This window comes from Stomoxys calcitrans, chromosome 4, assembly GCF_963082655.1.
Source record: "Stomoxys calcitrans chromosome 4, idStoCalc2.1, whole genome shotgun sequence".
Lineage (NCBI taxonomy): Eukaryota > Metazoa > Arthropoda > Insecta > Diptera > Muscidae > Stomoxys > Stomoxys calcitrans.
The window spans coordinates 163,352,407-163,370,746 of NC_081555.1; the positions used below are offsets into that span (position 1 = coordinate 163,352,407).

An 18,340-nucleotide genomic window follows, 5' to 3' on the forward strand; every position below is an offset into this window, starting at 1 on the left:
ATGGAATTTTCATGGGCAAGTTTGTATATGTTGCATACTTTTCCAGTAAACATTTGCAGGAGGGTAAGAGCTTGGACCGAATTACCGCATACGGTTGTCCTCATAGAAGCGAACGACTTGAATCAGACTGTCCTCATTAAGCGAACGACTTCCAGTAAAAATTTGCACTCAATTTTGAGTGCACGATTTTAATTCGGTAGAGCCACAATTGTTTTACTGAACGTGGTATCCATACGTACAGCTGAACTATTGTGAGGAATCGAATGGAATTATAAATGTTCATGTTTAGATATCGCAAATCTCATAAATTTTCCTTATTTAAGATTTGGTTTTATGAGTCTCTAGGTCCAACTTCTCTTATTAGATTCAGCTTAAATTGTTATCGTACCAGGGATCAAGTGCCAAGTTTGATCGTTATTGTTTCATATATACCGATCTTTCAAGAGGAATCCGTTTTTTTTCTTATATGCTATAGAACTCCAGAGCGATTCTGCCCGCCCAAACTTTACCCCATACTTTTGGGAATTTTTACATATTGTTAGTACCGGAAACATGTCTTTGCAAAGTCCATTCTAAAATCTCAACGCGTATAAAACGATTCGAAAATCAGACATCCCTTGTATATGATAATCTTTATTTGTTTTAGAGTTCCCATGTAGTTTTGTAATTAAAATCCTATAATTGTTGTATACACACTACATAATATAAAATTCTATGTCTGTATATACTACAATATTTACATGCAGCATCCGAACCAAATTTACTAAAGATGCGCCTAAAACAAAGCGTTATAGAGCGCAAGGCTCGCGTAAGTGGACCAGCTGGCTTAAGGAGACATGAGCGTCTGTTGCAGGCCGCCCATAGAAGGCAACAGAAACAGAATTCAACTTTGACAAGTACGTATAAAATAACTATGAATACTTTCCCTCCTCTACTCTCATATATCTTTGTTACCCACATCCATCCAAACTCCCATAAAACAAACATGCATATAAGTCGTATACCGCAAAAATTTCCATTTCAAAGTTCAGAGTTAATACAAATGAAAATTTTTTCAAAATTTTCCAAAAACTAAAAAGGTTTGGTTTTCTTAATTTTTCTTAAAGCTTTTATTTCTGCTGTGTTTTAAATTTCGTTTTAAAATAGTTATTGTTTTAAATGTTGTTTTGTTTCGTTTTTATTTTCCTTCTTTATTTCCTTTATTACATTGTTTAAGTGTTGCGCTTTGTATTAACTCTAATTACTAATATCTTTTAAATTTATTATAAAATTTTTACATGGTATTTTAAACTTAGGTAATTTTTCATATACATAATTACTGTGATAAATACGATATGATAGTCTACTAAGGGCATAGAGAAGACCCAAAAAGATATGCAGAGCAAGTAAGATCATTTGACTTCAATTGGTAATGACGTTTGCATTACTCATTGTCAAAACGATGAGTAAAACGTGTAAAATTGTGTATTTAATGGACGGAATGTTGTTGTAGCCGCAGATTTGCGGAGAGAAAGCAGTTCTGGCCAGAAGTTATCCTGAATCGATTCCGGTACGTAAACCCTGCAGTGGGGATTGAATGAAGTGAATAATAAGTTTAAGCTCTTTCTCTGTTATTCACAATAGATGTAGGTCGTTTATTAAGCATGACTGATGTAATATATTATTTATGTTTCCACATAGTAAAGGCTAAGGCCCACACATTTTCGATCACTTATTTTATGGAAACAAATGTTTCCACTTCAAATGAAACATATTTGTATTCTCAAATCGAACATGGAACGTTAGAACTCTCTCAAAATCATTGAGACTTTACCAAGTCCAAAACGATATTTCAAACTTCAACCTAGACACCCTCGGTTTAAGTGAAGTACGGTGGCCGAAATCCGGGACTATGGATCTTCAAGGTGACTTCCACTTCATTTTTAATTGTCGCAAAAAGCAAAGCGAGCTCTTCTATCATACAATGTCATATCTGAACGCATCATGACGGCAGGATTGAATTCAAAATTCCAAAAAATATCTATTGTGCAATGCTATGCGCCAACCGAATCCGATGACGACGAAACAAAGGATCAATTCTGCTCCAAACTCTCTCTGAGAAAGGGAGACATTAAACTTGTTATGGGGATTTCTATGCCAAGGTGGACAATAACAACAATAATCTATCAATCATGAGAATGCAAGGACTGTGCGATACCAGGAATGACAATGGCGACAGGTTGGTTGATTTCTGCACAAGAATCCAGCTCTTTATTGGAGGCACAAAATTCTCTCTCTCTAAAAATATACTTGGGAATCACTCGATGGAAACACCCGTAATCAAATCGACCAATCGTAATTATCAGCAAACTCTTTTTGGGTTCGCTGATAGATGTAAAAACATGCTCTTATAGTGGCCACATTACGTCTACGCCCAGCCGTTGTGAAAAGCGCACAAACAATAAAGGCAAATTTCAATCTCTTTCGCCTAAAAATCCCCGAAACCGCGCCCGAATACACCAAACATGGGCCGACATAACAACAGCTTTTACGGAGTCGCCTCCATCATATGGATAAGCAACGAAACCATAGAGGAAATAAAACACCGGAAACGTCTACGCAACGCTCTGCTACGGTCAAAATCAAGTGTAACAAAAAGCGCAGCCAGGACTGAATATCGCCCCTTCGCCTCGCTGGCCAAACGCCTAGTTTACAGAGATAAGCGATTATATTTTAATATGCTAGCGGATCCGAAAATTCACCTAATATTGGAAACATATGTGGTGTTTACGAGTCAAATAAACAAATGAGCGGCAACAATATAAGGCCAACGGCAATAATAAAAGATGAGCGCAAATCGGCGATGAGCACGAATCGGAAATACCAACACCCAAACAGCAATTAGAGCGATGGCGTGAATTTTGCAGCTCCTCTTAATCTCCCTATGCGCCGAAACTCACGCAGGAATATATTTACAGCCCCACCCATCTGCTAAGATATTGACGCCGTTCTGGTCTCAATAAAAAACGGCAACTCAACCGGTCCTAACATTGTACCTGCCAAACTGTCGTGGTATTGGGCACATACCACAGCTCAAGCGATTACCCCAATATTTAGAGAGACCTGGGATACAAACGCTGTTTCCCCGGAATCACTTTATTTATTGCGTTTAGCAAGGCAAGTCTTCTTCTGCAGCGTATTTCGCCTGCACTTGACAGCATTTTGAGGAATGAACAAGCTGGTTTTCGGCCAGGACGTTCTTGTGCCGACCACATTTACGCCTTGCGTATAATCATTGAACAGTCTGCAGAAATTAATACACACCTATAACTTTTATTCAGCGGCTTCGGGCATGCTTTCGACACAGTTTCGCGAAGTTTAATGATGCGGATAGAAATAAAAAATCTGACACCGTTCACTATAAACGGGCATTTTATTTTCGTTCACATACTTTTCAGTAAAAAAGAATAAGAGCGAACACAGCTCCCAGATAACTGATTTTGTAGTGTGCTCAGTTAACCAGGGTAGAGCGTTTGGGTTTGTATCAAAATGACATCCTGTACAACAGAGTTCTGTTCTGGGTAGGTATCCAGAGCCGCAGTACTTATACCTTTAGAATTGCCATGCTATTTTTATCACAAATAAGTGTGGCCAACTAAAAACAATACATCTATTGTGAATGGCAAAGTGACGCTTTAACCAATTATTTATAAAACTGCGTGAACAAATCTTAATAAATTATAGTGAATTACAATGCCACACATTGTTTGCAAGTTTTATTTATAAATTGCATAAGTATTTTCACTTTTTATCTCAAATTGTTTTGAGAAAAGAATAAAATTAAAAAAAATTGGTTTTGTATTTGTATTGCTTGCATATCTCAAATACCACGGAACTAACGACTGAACTTTTCTCATAAAAAACAGATCTACAAAAAACAAAATAAAAAAATTATACGTCTAGTACATAAACTCAAAATAAGAGTCACTCAAGTTTGACGTTGATAAACTCGTTAATTCAATTGCTGGAAAATGATTCTACTTGTCATCCGTATATTTGGCGCATTCTCGTATAAATATTTTTGAGTTGACCCACGTCTATTGAAGTTGTTGTTCAACTACCAAAAAGAGAGTCTATAATTTGATTTGTCTATGCTAATATATAAAATTTGCCCTTTAATTGATGCTCTCACATTGAGTTATATTAGTTTACCAGCAACGACAACTGTCTACAGATGAGATTTCAATCAATTTCCATAAATAACAATAATGCCTTTGGAACTTTGTATGATTTTAGTACACAGGTGGTGCATTCAGTTTCATTCTAGTTTTTCATATACTGTCTCGACTGTCTTAAGGCCGCTGTTAACTTTATGTGCTTCGCTTATTATTATCTCCCATTAGATTGCAATAGCACACCGGATTCTGGTCCAAACTCACCTCCATCCTCATGTATGTCGAATGCATCAACGGGCAGCATTGTGGGCCACAGTCGCGGCTCGCCCACAAGTGCTCCCATTCAAGAAGAGAACGAAGACGGCAGTCATTATCATCCTGGTCAACGAAGCAGCATCAACGATTTGTCTCTATTTAGTTCACCCTCAATGCCGAATATATCATTGGGCCGTCCCCATTTACCAAATGCCCATAACTCGGTAGCAGCTAATTATGCCATGTTTGCTGCTCTACGCCAACATGCGGCTGGTATGCCTCCAGTGGGGGCTCCATCCGGCGGCCATCAGCCACCAACATATTATAATCCTATGGGAGTGCCATTTGGCAGGCCAGCAGCTATGTCTGGAGCTCCCAATACCATGATTCCGTCACAAACTGTAGCAGCAGCTAATGCCTCGGCGAATGCGGTATCAGCAGCTCCACCCCAATCGCCGGTGGTTCGTTCAGCTTCGGCCACATCCACTTCATCGTCACAGGCTTCATTGGTTGGTGATGTTGCTCCGCCCTTGGCTCATGCCGCCTCTGCTGGCAGTGCCACAGCCCTCATGCACGTGGCTTCCACAGGTGGCATACACGCAGTAGCAGCCCATTCACCACAATCATCGTCCAACAGCATATATGGGCAACCCATTACAGATGCCCAGGTTGCACAAGCTCATCTCAATAAACAGGGTCATCGACCTTTGGGTCGAACACAATCGGCCCCCTTGCCATTGGGCCATCCAATGCTGACGGGCAGCAGTCATCAGATAAATATAGCCCAAACCCATTATGAGAATAGTGATGTAAGTATACCTAATCTTTGCGAAACACCACATCCATACCAAAACCTTAAAAAAATCCAATGTTCTCAGGCTGAACGACAGGCGTACGAACAACATATGCTGCTTACTCAGAAAATACGACAAACTGTTCTTACCCGCAGTGGCGCGGTACGTGATACTCAGCAGCAACAGCATCAACACCAACAACAACTACTCAAAGAAGAAGATGCCGCCGAAGTAATGGATCTCACCGACAAAAAGAAACCTCCAAAAACGGTTCTTACCAGTACCGTGGTAACGAGTACCTCACAAAATCTCCCAAACGCAACTGCAGCTCCCGCCTACGCTGGTCCACCACCCGTTTGTATACCAAATAAACCCAACAAGCTGATGCGCAACAAAGAGTACCTGGAACAGCAACGTCAGCTGTTGTACATGCAATCGCTGCAAATGGATGATTCAGTGGTTCGTGGCATGATAAGACCGCTTTCGCGGACGTTATCCTCCCCTTTGGTCCATTTGGGTCCACACGGTTTAAGTCAGATACCCGATACGGGTCAAGCTACTCACGTGCCGCATGCCGGCCCCATTGTGACATCCTCCTCCGCAGATCATATACCGCCAGTTAATTTGTCTGTCCATCCAATGCATGGGCGACATTTAATAGATCTTTCGAATAGATATGCGGCTGCAGCCGCCGCTGCCGCTGCCGCATCCTCATCACAACAGCACATTGCAGTCGCAAATGAACTCTCTCAGTCACCACAATCCCAAGGAACAATGCCAGCAGCTGGTAGCGTAAATAATTTACCACAGAGTCCGCACAAAATAACCACGGGGCTAGCTTACGATAATCTCATGCTCAAACACGCCTGTATTTGTGGCAATAATAGTATACATCCCGAACACAGCGGTCGCTTACAGAGTGTATGGGCCCGTTTGAATGAAACCGATTTGGCTAAACGTTGTCATCGTTTAAGATCTCCCAAAGCCACACTGGAAGAAATTCAGAGTGTACACACCGAGGCGCATGCCATGCTCTTCGGTTCAAATCAATGCCAATTAGCGGCGAATCGTCAGAAGCTGGAATCTGCAGCGCCTTCGGCTAGCTTTGTGAGACTTTCATGTGGAGGTGTTGGTGTCGATCTGGATACAACGTGGAATGAGCACCATACAGCTCTGGCAGCTCGCATGGCAGCCGGTTGCGTTTTAGATTTAGCAATGAAAACAGCAAAGGGTGATTTGAAGAATGGATTTGCTGTGGTCAGACCACCAGGTCATCATGCGGAAGCAAATCTAGCCATGGGTTTTTGTTTCTTTAATTCAATAGCGATAGCAGCTAAGATAGTGCGGCAACGTGTTCCAGAAGTTAAGAAAATTTTAGTGGTGGATTGGGTAAGTTTATGGAGACGAGCCGAGGAGAGAGATTGTTTACAATTTTATGTTTTTTTTACCTATTTAGGATGTTCACCATGGAAATGGCACACAGCAGGCGCTCTATGGAAATCCAGATATTTTATATTTATCCATACATCGTCATGACGATGGAAACTTTTTTCCTGGTACTGGTGGACCAACAGAGGTAAGTAGAAGTAGTGAGTTCTAGTCGCCTTTATATTATTTCGCCTAAAATAAAAGCTTGGGGTACGTAGAATTGGTAATTTTTTACTTCTTGTCAGACGTTGTATATTGACTAAAATAAAAGCTTGAATAAATCATCATCATCATATATACATGTCGATGCAGCTGTGGCAATTTCTTAAAAACACCTATAGTTCATATTTTACTGTCGAATGTACTAGTCCTTGTTTAGTTTAAAACAAATGCATTTTTTATGTAAATATAAAACAGCAGCATAAGCTATATTTATGCTTCCGGTTAGTATCACAAACGCTCTATTGTGAATTATTGTTGAACAGCTGATGGTTTGTGACAATTGCCAATCACTTCACTAAAACCCCATAAATAAACTCTTTCACGGATGTTAAAAATCAATCTTTTAATATCAGAAATTTGCTAACTTTATTGTTTTCCAACACATTACATGTTCAAGTTTTATGGATTTTTTTTGCAAGATTTTACTAGAGAAGTACGCAACTTTGTTGAAAACCGTTATAATTACTGCTACTTGATTTTGTTTTCACAATATAAATTATATGTTGAGTAAAAACTTATATCAATTACTAAAAGTTCATATTTTACTGGCGAATGTACGAGTCCTTGTTTAGTTTAAAACAAATGCATTTTTATGTAAATATAAAACAGCAGCATAAGCTATATTTATGCTTCCGGTTAGTATCACAAACGCTCTATTGTGAATTATTGTTGAACAGCTGATGGTTTGTGACAATTGCCAATCACTTCACTAAAACCCCATAAATAAACTCTTTCACGGATGTTAAAAATCAATCTTTTAATATCAGAAATTTGCTAACTTTATTGTTTTCCAACACATTACATGTTCAAGTTTTATGGATTTTTTTGCAAGATTTTACTAGAGAAGTACGCAACTTTGTTGAAAACCGTTATAATTACTGCTACTTGATTTTGTTTTCACAATATAAATTATATGTTGAGTAAAAACTTATATCAATTACTTTAATTCTTATATTACAGTGTGGTACGGGCCCTGGTTTAGGCTATAACGTCAACATTTCCTGGTCTGGAGCATTGAACCCACCTTTGGGTGATGCTGAATACATTGCTGCATTCCGTACGATTGTGATGCCCATAGCACGATATTTTAATCCTGATCTTGTACTTGTATCCGCTGGTTTTGATGCTGCCGCTGGACATCCAGCTCCCCTGGGAGGCTATCTTGTATCACCCGCCTGTTTTGGATATATGACACGCGAGCTTATGCAACTAGCCAAAGGTAAAGTGGTATTAGCTCTCGAAGGTGGATACGATTTACCAGCCATTTGTGATTCGGCACAAGAATGTGTACGAGCGTTGTTGGGTGATCCCCTATCGCCCATAGCAGAGAGTGAATTGAAACGTCAGCCGTGTCAGAATGCTATAGATACATTGCAAAAGACAATAGCCATACAGGTATGTAGATCTTTTAATTATTTCCTAGGGAATTTTGCATTATTTTTTCAAACAACTATATTTTTAGTTGCAACATTGGCCTTGTGTTAGACGCTTAGCGCATACAGTGGCCATGTCTGCTTTGGAGGCATTGAAAATCGAGCATGATGCATCGGATACAGTTAAGGCCATGGCGGGCTTATCAATGCAATCTTTGAACAAGTAAGCAAAATTTATTATACAATATATATATTTTATACAATGGAACAAACTGGTTAATCAATGGATGTGGAGCTAACCCATGATCCATCGTTTACAAATGCTTGCAATCACAATGTATGGACAATACAAGAGACATCCGATCTTTAGGAAGATCATAATTCACAATATTCGACATTTTCCATGTCCTTTTCCCACTTTGTCCTTCTAGCTGTGTCCTTTAGCAAAAAATTACTATGAGTTGCAAGGATTAGTAATCGGATAGAGAAAAAATTTACATAATCTGTTGAAATTTTGTTAAACTTTCTGCATTGTTTATTCACAATATGTGTGATCATTTACAATCATCCTGTTGCTCAAAGTTTTGAATTTGTGAATGAACATTGAAAGGGTCAACATCGATTGAAAAACATGTAATTTTAACCCATTTTGTCGTTTTTTACTTTTAAGCTTCAAACTATTTTTAGATATCGTTTTTAAACATTGTTGCAAAGTTTTTTTTAATATACTTTTGATTTTCCAAATTTTTCATTTCCCCCCTTTCTTATTTGTTATCGTGACTGATTCTTCTTTTAAAAAGAAATAAAATATGAGGTCAAATTTCTAATCGTTGCCTTTTAAAACTTTTTTTTGCTGAGAAGGACGCAACATCTATATGAGTTATATTATTTGTGCTAATAGCGCTAGAACTGATATACTTAACATTATTAACTGTTGCAACTGTTGCAATTTAATTTCTTGATTTTTTTTATTTCTCTTGTTTTTAGAACACTTTCTTGTGATGATTCCGAAGAGCCAATGGATCAAGACGAATCGAAATAGATGAAATGCTGCTATTGAGCAAAAAAATTGTTGTTATTACATTTGGCAGGCAGTCTTTTTCGTATTTTAAAAAAATACTGCCAAAATTCGGTGCCAGTTTCACCGAGTAAAACATTTGGAAACTACAAACCTGTAGCCTGTTGCAGGATGTCATCGATTTTTATTGTTGGGAAAACATTAAAGCTGACAAAGATAATGCGCTTACACACAAAAACTTACAAAAGTTAACTTTTCGAATTCCTCAAATTAACGAAAGGAGAATGAATGGCACACTGAAGGAAAGATTTCCACAACACAGCCACTCTGCTGATGAAGAGTCAAGCACTTTCATTGTTTTTATGTTTTTCTTTTACGTATTGGAACTGCATATGATTTTTATGCGGCATTTATGTGGTTTTTGTATTGTTGTTATTATATATATTTTGATATAAACACTCGCACCCATATACACATTATCTCATCAAGTCTAAAGTTTGTACAAAACGGCCAGATAATGGTACGAAAATCACAATTTAGTAGTTGCTCTTACTTTTGTAAATATTAACGAAAAATGCGCAGAGGGCATCAAAAAGATTGAAATGTAATTTTGAATCTTAACCTAGAGATTTGTATGTATATTATTATTATTTTCTATATTCTTATAAAGATTTTTGTTTGATTTTTACTTAGTTAAAACATTGCAAAACTAAACAATGAAGATGTATGTATGAATACACTGCCCCTAGCGTACGTACATACATGTTGTATATATATGTATTGGGTATGTAATAAAAGTGGCTGTGCCACTTAACTTTAACCCTTGTTTTTTCTAACTTTTACCATTTTTAGTTTAATTATACGTATAACGCATTTAAATCTAATTTAAATGCCTTAAATTTTAAGTTAATTTTATTACTCTATATGTTAATTTTTAGTTTTAGATTTTAAGTATGTCATATACCACATTTAGATCAATATGTGTTTTAAACGAATCTAGGGCCAACGGCTGTACCGCTGGTCGAAGGAAACAAAATGATAAAAAAAATTGCATCCCTTAGAGGAAATAAAAATTCAAAAAAAAAAAATTTACGTCTACTTGCAAACGTTCAAAATGAGATTTTTCTTAGAATTTTTTGCTTTAAAACTAATTTAATTTAATACTTTTATTTTCTCATAAAGGCCACACACAAACAAAAACACGTCCATTTAACAAAATCTATTTTTGATCATTTGTGATTTTTTCAATCAATTGCCAAAAGAACTGTTTGTGAAAACGAAATTAGAAAATATTTTGTAAAAGCTATCAAAACGTCGACATGAGATACAAGGCTGAATATCATCAAATGTTTGTTTAAATTTGGCCTCCATTGTGGCAGTCATGGAGTTTAAAGTGTATTGACCAAACTCAGGCTCAAATAAATCGTTTGGTTAAATGGAATCACCTGTATTTTCTCTCGATAAAAAAAATATTCAAGTAAAAATTTGCCAGTAAAAATTTGTAGGAAAGTAAGAATAGGGGCCAAATTACCGCATACGTGATCGAGTTCGCTTCACATCGAATGAAATTTCATCTTTCGTATTTAAGGGATGTTATACAACTTTTATACACATTTATATGTAAATTTTTTTATAAAGTATCGATTTAAAATTTTGCGTTCTTAAATATCAAAAATTCTCTTTCAATAAAGAAATATATCAATCACAATAGAGAGAGTTTCGAACGGTTTTACTCATTCACGTATGCGGTAATTCGATTCCAGCTTTTACTTTTTTATTGTTATTTGTTTGAATAAAACAGCTGGTTTTCATAAACATCTGTTCGATGACGCAATTTGCTTCCAGTTTGTGCAAACGGTCAAACATTTTACTGCAAGTCTTTCGCGTACATTAAGTGTGTTTGTGTACGCAAAAATTTGTGCAAATTTGCACAAATTTTTACTACAAGTCATTCCCGTACTTTATTTGCCAGCAGAAGCGAGCGGGAGAGTGCGTGAGAGCAAACAACATTTTGAGTTTGGTAATTGAGAGCTTCCAAATTTCCGCTGGAAGTTTTTCCTCCCAGCAGCAATTTGCAGCATCGAACGGATGTTTTTTGAAACCCAGCTGTTTTATTCACACAAATCATGGACAGTAGCTCCATGAAAACTTGCCGCTCTATACAAATAATTAACAGGAAAGTGAAGGTTGTTCTATCTCTCCTCTATGCGAAAAATTTAATAGAACACCATAGACAAAATTATGTTTAAGCTCGCTAGAATGTGTTGAAAAATTCTCTAACATAAAACGAGAACAGTGAAGATAAGAAACTATAGCCCAATTTTATTTTAGTACTATATGGTGATATCTCGCCAGTACAAAGAAGTTTTGGATAAATTACCAGTGCAGGCTTTTGTAGAACATGTGGCAGAAATACGTCTATTGTGAATGGCAAAATAAAAATTAAACCTAGACCTCGTATGGTTTTGTCACGTTACCATGGTTTTTGCGTTTTAATTTTGTCCTTCACGGCTTGTATGTCCAGTACTAAAATAAAATACAGCAACTATTCCAACTTTTAGACATAGTGAGGGCAGTTAGTGAGGCAGTTAATTAAAACAGTTACTCCGTCAAACGGATTTTGTTCTCTTATTTATCCTATATATGAATAATATTGGTAAACTTTTTTGAATACACGACACATTTGAAATTCAACAACTTTGTGAACCATAACAGCCCTGTTTTATGTAAGTACTGTACAGTAAAGTGCGCTGAAAATTGTATGGAAATAATTGTCCAGTACAACGAAGTTCTTGGAACGAATTACCGCATACTTCATAGAGTGCGCTTTCGTATCGACTGAAATTTCATTTGTTATTTAATGGATGTTAAAATGCTTTTATACACATTTTAATGTACAATTTTTTATGAATTATGCACGATTCAAACATTTCAAAAATTCTCATTCAATAAAAAATACGTAATTCACAATAGAGAGATATTAAATGATTCTGCTCGTTTACGTATGGGCCCTTGCACAAATTACCAGTTCATCGCCATGATACATTTTTCACAATTGTGTGGCCAACTATAGAAATAATGACAGACCGGGTGTTCTCTGTGTTTCACCTTATTTTCACTTTTCGAAAACTTCACTTTCCCACTGCCAAAATTAGCTGTTCTGTAATAGCGGGGAAAGGCAATTTTTCGAATTTCCGTTGGAAAAATTAAAACATGATTTAATGGATGTTATAATACTTTTATACACATTTTAATGTCAAAGTTTTTATAAATTGTGATCGATTCACACATTTGCGTACTTACATTTCAAAAATTCTCGTTCAAAAAAAATACATAATTCACAATAGAGAGATTTCAAATGATTTTGCTCGTTTACGTATGGGCCCCGGGATAAATTACCACTTCATCGCCATGATACATTTTCACAATTGTGTGGTCAACTATAGAAATAATGGCAGACCGTATGTGTTCTGTGTTTCACCTTACATTCACTTTTCGAAAACTAGGAATTATGGAGAATTTTTGACAAAATTTCAAAGAGGACCAATTTTTTATGAAAAAAATTATTTTTTCTTAATAGTTTTGGACCTATATTTATAATCAAATGGTTAAATATTTAAAACAAATTCGCATTAGGATTTTTTGGGGTTTTGGTGAACATTTTTAATACAAACACTATCATTAAACAAAATTCTTTTATTTACATTTCGTAATAACTAATGAATAAAAAAAACATCGATTTTCACTTAGAAACATGCACTTAGGTGGCGGTCCATGATCAATCGCCTTTGACAGTCAGTATTTCATTAATAGGGTCCGCAGTTTTATGGAAAATCGAAATTTTTGCATCTAATATTTTCCAAACGCGGTGGTATTTTGTAATCATATATCGACTACAGAACTTCGACTCTGCACGCATATACGCAAAATATCAACGCATATCGTAAATAATTGATGGGAAAATTTCACCTCCTTGAAACAACTTGTTATTATCACACGACAGAAGTGTCAAAAGTTCATAAATTTTTATTATAAGGTATCATGAATAAAACCAAAGAAGTTAAAATTTTTGAATTGCTTTGCCTCTATGGAAATGTCTTAAAAATGCGATGTATAATGAAGCGCCATTTCAATTATATGGCAGCCGTGGAGAAACCCACTCTAGTGCTGCTTTCTTTTTGCACTAAATACACGAGTCATAAAATGAATATGACTGTTTGTCAATCTGCCAAAACAATTTCAAAAAAAATTTAAAGTTTTTGTAAGACTTTTAAATTTAGCTTGCAAAACATGCGTGGCCTACAATTGAATGAAATTTGTTAAGACGGCAATTTTGTCCTGCCATTCACAATGGTTGACTTGGACACACTTAAAATGGAGTACGTACCTCAAACGAAATTTTCGGTTGCAGCCAAGACATTCATTTACAGGTAGTGGCAGTTACCTAACAACAAAATATTGAGTGCACTATCTGTCAAAATCAATGATTAGAGCAACCCTGATTTTGTGTATGTCACTAATAATACTCACACACAGCCAAAACTTGTTGACAGATAGTGCAACCAAATTGTACTCAGCTGTTTACGGTACATTACCTGGTAATTATGTCATGGTTGCAGTCAAGATATTTATGTCTTCACTGGAAAATAGCTGTATATAGACTACAATTTAGCCCGATTTTTAATCATTTTTTGCTAATATATACTCCAATTGAATATATTTATTTGCAAATAATTTTATTTCAAAACATACATTTACATTCGTAACTGCGAGAAAAAATTCTGCAATGCTTATTATGCCACCCAGTTACGCAAAAAAAAAATCATTTGAGCTGCGTACCTGCATGCGAAATTTTAGGTAACGGTATAGGAAAATTGAGCTTAGGATATGTCTTGCATTTCTTATGGTAACGAAAATTTCGCAATAGGTGCATACTACCCTTAACTGTAAAAACATGACTTGGCAATCCTCGTGACAGATCAGAGCTGTTAACAGCCAACCTAGTTCGACGGTATTAAGATGTCCGATTTTTGTTTACATTCTCTTTGTTGTCACCTTCTTTCTCTCATATTCTCTGCTTATGTACGCACACAAATTTCTTTGTGTGTGTTGGCAAAACGTCGATCAGCTTGATGGCAGATTGCATCATGTGATTTGTGGTTGTTGTACAAATGAGGCCACCTTAAATTGTTTCGCCATGGTGACAGATAGCTTTGAACGTATGGGGCTGTCAAAAGTCTTGCCTTAGGGCTGGTATTCTATTCGACTTTTCATGTGAACAACTGTCAAACTCCATATAAAAAACGTACAAGCTAAAAACATGGGAAATAAATAAATGCCTTTGTTACGCTAATGGCTTCAAGTGAGCACCTAATAACAATTAATCCTAGTGTAATAGAAAAGTAAGATTGAGATGGTAAAAAACATTTCATGTTTAAAAAAATTATGATATTTTGTTAAAATTTTTCGCAACTATTCCGAAAGCTGAACAGAATACTCTGCTTTGTAGTCGACGAGTGGACAAAATGTGTCGATATTGCTTTTTTGAGTCTTCTAGAAAATCTGACATGAATATCATCTGTTCGTATAATAGAGATTGTGGGTTATGCCATCATTTTATGAACAGGGGCCGAATTACCGCATGCGTGATCGAGTACGCTTTCGAATCGGATGAAATTTCATTTCGTATTAAATGGATGTTATACCCCTTTTATAAATTGATCAACTTAAACATTTGCGTTCTTAAATTTCAAAAATTCTCTTTCAATAAAGAAATTCATAATTCACAATAGAGAGATTTCGAACTATTTTACTCGTTCACGTATGCGGTAATTCGGCCCCAGATTTTGTTTGCAGTTTTACTTTGGACTCTTAAAATAAACGGTCATATTCACACAACTAAATGAAGTCTCAAAATAGGTGTCAAATAATCCTATTTCAAAGCTACTTTAAAGCATTCACAAGCCGGTGTAAATGTTTAATAAGTATTTGTTGGTTTGTAAAACAATGTTCCTTTGGCAATTGAGTACCAAAACTGGTTTTAAGGAAATTCAATAAAATTGAATACCTGTATTTTGATGAACCAAATATTTCTCTACATTCACAATTGAACTTTAATTTATACACACTTATGCAAGTAAATATAATTTTGTTATATTATAATAAACAAAATTTTTTTACAAAGTAACTTTTGTTTAGGTAAATTTTCTTGTTATTATTTTTTTTGTTTGGCTTTTAAAGAAGAAAAAGAAGTTTGATTTTAAACACAAAAACAAAAAGTATTGTTTATTTTTTATTGTGGCTGAACAAACGAAATTGAAACAAGAAAAAAACTAAAAAACACACAAAACTTGTAACGTGAAAACAAAAATTTTTTAAACAAACTCAATGTGTATTTTCTTTAGTAATTCAAAATTGTTATCGTTATGTATCATCATCATCTTTATACGTGAAAAGGCTAATATTGGATGTGTGGAATCTCCACAAAAACACATAATACACAAAACCCTCCATTACCTTATATATTTTATATAAAATAATAAAACTGGAAACAATGCAATGCAAATTCAAGCATATTTTGTACGAAAACAAAAACACTTATTTAAATCTATAACAATTATTAGAAGCTGAAATCTGTTCAAAGGATTGGAGTCTAAATGTTTTTGGATTTAAAGAAAATGGAATTTTTATTGGTAATATTAAAGATATTTACATTTTTTCTACAATCTTGCCAGAGAAAAATCTAAATAGTAAATGTTTACATGGTATATATATACATTTGCATAGCCACATACAAATGTGGCTACAATAGCAACGGTATTGGGAATTTAATAACAGTAAAACGAACTCTTAAACATTAGCTCTGTTTTATTTAATGCCATCTATCCAGTAAAACGATGCTCTGGATAAATTACCAGTGCAGGCTTATGAAGAACATCTGTATTCAGCATTGTCATTATATGTTTTTTTTCACATTTAAGCCTAGTACTGACTTCATTCGCTGCGAATAATGCCTATTAAATTATTGCGAAATCCCACGGACTCTATTCTTTGCTAGAACACAAAAGTCAAACAACAACACACAACAAAGACAATTTCACTGAAAAAGAGTTGATTGGTGCCCATTTCATGAGTTTTTAATTACTCTGCCAATTAATTGAATCGAAATTTGTATTGGCGCAGCGACATGTCGTTACTATTTTGTTCATTTTTTTTGTAATGCGTTTTGACAGTTGATAGTCGGGCGAAAACTCGAAGTCAGTTCTAGGCTTTAAGTTTGGCCACCTGCAGAAATATCTCAATTGTGAATGACAAAATTTTTAAAATAACGTGCACAAATTTTTATAAATTTTATTTGGCTTTGTTAGATTTCATAATTAATTTTGCACATATTTGCACTTTTTACCTCGTGTGGTTTGACACGTTGCCAATCGGTGTAGCCATCTGATGTCAAACAAACATACTTGCAATAGATACAGTTTTTCCTTTTTATTTTTATCATTCACGATTTGTGTATCAGTACTACAATAAAACACAGCAATTGTTTCCTTGGTCGAATGTAACAATTAGCTACCACTTAGGATAAAAATTCCTTAATATCAAATTGAATATCTTACAACAGTGGTGCACAAAATTAGAAATCAGGGGCCGAATTACCGCATACGCAATCGTGTGCGCTTTCGTATCGAATGAAATTTCATCTCGTATTTAATGGGTCTTATACGACTTGCATATACATTTGTGTGTCCAACTTTTTATAAAGAAGTCTGGATTTAAACGTTCGCGTTCTTAAATTTCAAAAATTCCCTTTCATTAAAGAGATACATCATTCACAAAAGAGATATTTCGAACGATTTTACTCGTTCATGTATGCGGTAATTCGGCCCCAGATTATATGCGTGAGTAACTCTCCATAAAATTTTATAATTCTCTCGATGGATGAAAGTTAATCTATCTCACAAAAGAATTGAAGTGAATGAAGAAACATACATTTTCCTTTTAAATCTAGCGTTTAATAAGAAAAAATATTGATTTTTAAATGAAAACACAAAAACGATGCGTTGCTGAGACAGCAACGAATGAACGCAAGAGAATAAGAATACATGTGAATTTAGCATCAATTTTAATTTTGTGCACTACTGTCTTACACCAAATGAATGTTCCCTCGGTTTGAACATTGAGCATTTTTAAATTCAGGGACCGAATAACCACATACGTGAACGAGTAAACTCGTTCGAAATCTCCCTATTATGAATTATGCATTTCTATATTGAACGAGGATTTTTCTAATTAAAAAGCGCATTTGTTTAAATCGATCATAATTTGTAAAAATTTTGATATTAAAATGTATATAAAAGTGGTAAAACATCTGCTAAATAAGAAATTAAGGTTTATTCGATACGAAAATAACCCGATCACATATGCGGTAATTCGGACCCAGTTCTTTATCTTTTGTATTAATAAAACCTTTGAAGTTAGGACAACAACCTTTTTGGTGTAGGCGACAGTAAAGTGGCATAAAATGGAAACACTTGTGTTTCATTAACTTTTCTTAGACATAGACATTTTTGTCTTACTTACTGTAAAATAGGTAAAATATGCTTAACCTAAAAAAAGCTATTATAATGGACAGGTGAGTATCTACCTTTATTATTATAAAATACGTGTAACAAAAGTTCACTTTGCAAATTTGCAGTTCATACTTTAATAGTATACTCAAGTACCACATTGCACAAGAGCATTCGTGAATCTTAATTACACATACATTTATTCAATATAAAGGCTATATTGAATACATGTACTATAGTGCAGTGTAGTACTATACAGTGCAGTGCAGTACTATCCCCGGCACGGGATAGCTGTGAGCACCACACAGGCTGGAACATTGAGGTTCGATCTATGTGGTGTTCACTGCTGTGACGAGAAGCTTAGCTGCGAGCGTCCACAGATTGCGGATAGTGGAATGCTCCATACGGAGTAGCTGCAACGGCACACGTGGACAATCAGCGGTATCGAGCGGAGAGTCGCAGTGAGAGGTTGGGCGGCAACGGCAACTTGCACAAATACTGAGTGCCTACGATACTCGATATGACAAGG

The 18,340-nt window shown here is 35.6% G+C and overlaps 1 protein-coding gene across 6 annotated transcripts in view; it reads left to right on the top strand.

Moving 5' to 3' along the window:
* The window catches only part of LOC106087293 (histone deacetylase 4), an 86,882-nt gene extending 74,668 nt beyond the window's left edge, over positions 1-12,214 (top strand). For 5 of the 6 annotated variants that reach the window (XM_059366548.1, XM_059366546.1, XM_013252340.2 and 2 more), the window contains 7 exons: positions 747-896; positions 4,383-5,218; positions 5,288-6,592; positions 6,660-6,779; positions 7,814-8,248; positions 8,316-8,449; positions 9,214-12,214. In XM_059366548.1, coding sequence (XP_059222531.1) covers positions 747-896; positions 4,383-5,218; positions 5,288-6,592; positions 6,660-6,779; positions 7,814-8,248; positions 8,316-8,449; positions 9,214-9,268 — 3,035 coding nt within the window. In that variant the 3' untranslated portion in view covers positions 9,269-12,214. The remainder of the gene's footprint in view (positions 1-746; positions 897-4,382; positions 5,219-5,287; positions 6,593-6,659; positions 6,780-7,813; positions 8,249-8,315; positions 8,450-9,213) is intronic. The other variant, XM_059366549.1, reaches the window with a different exon arrangement.
* The last annotated feature ends 6,126 nt before the right edge of the window (positions 12,215-18,340 follow it).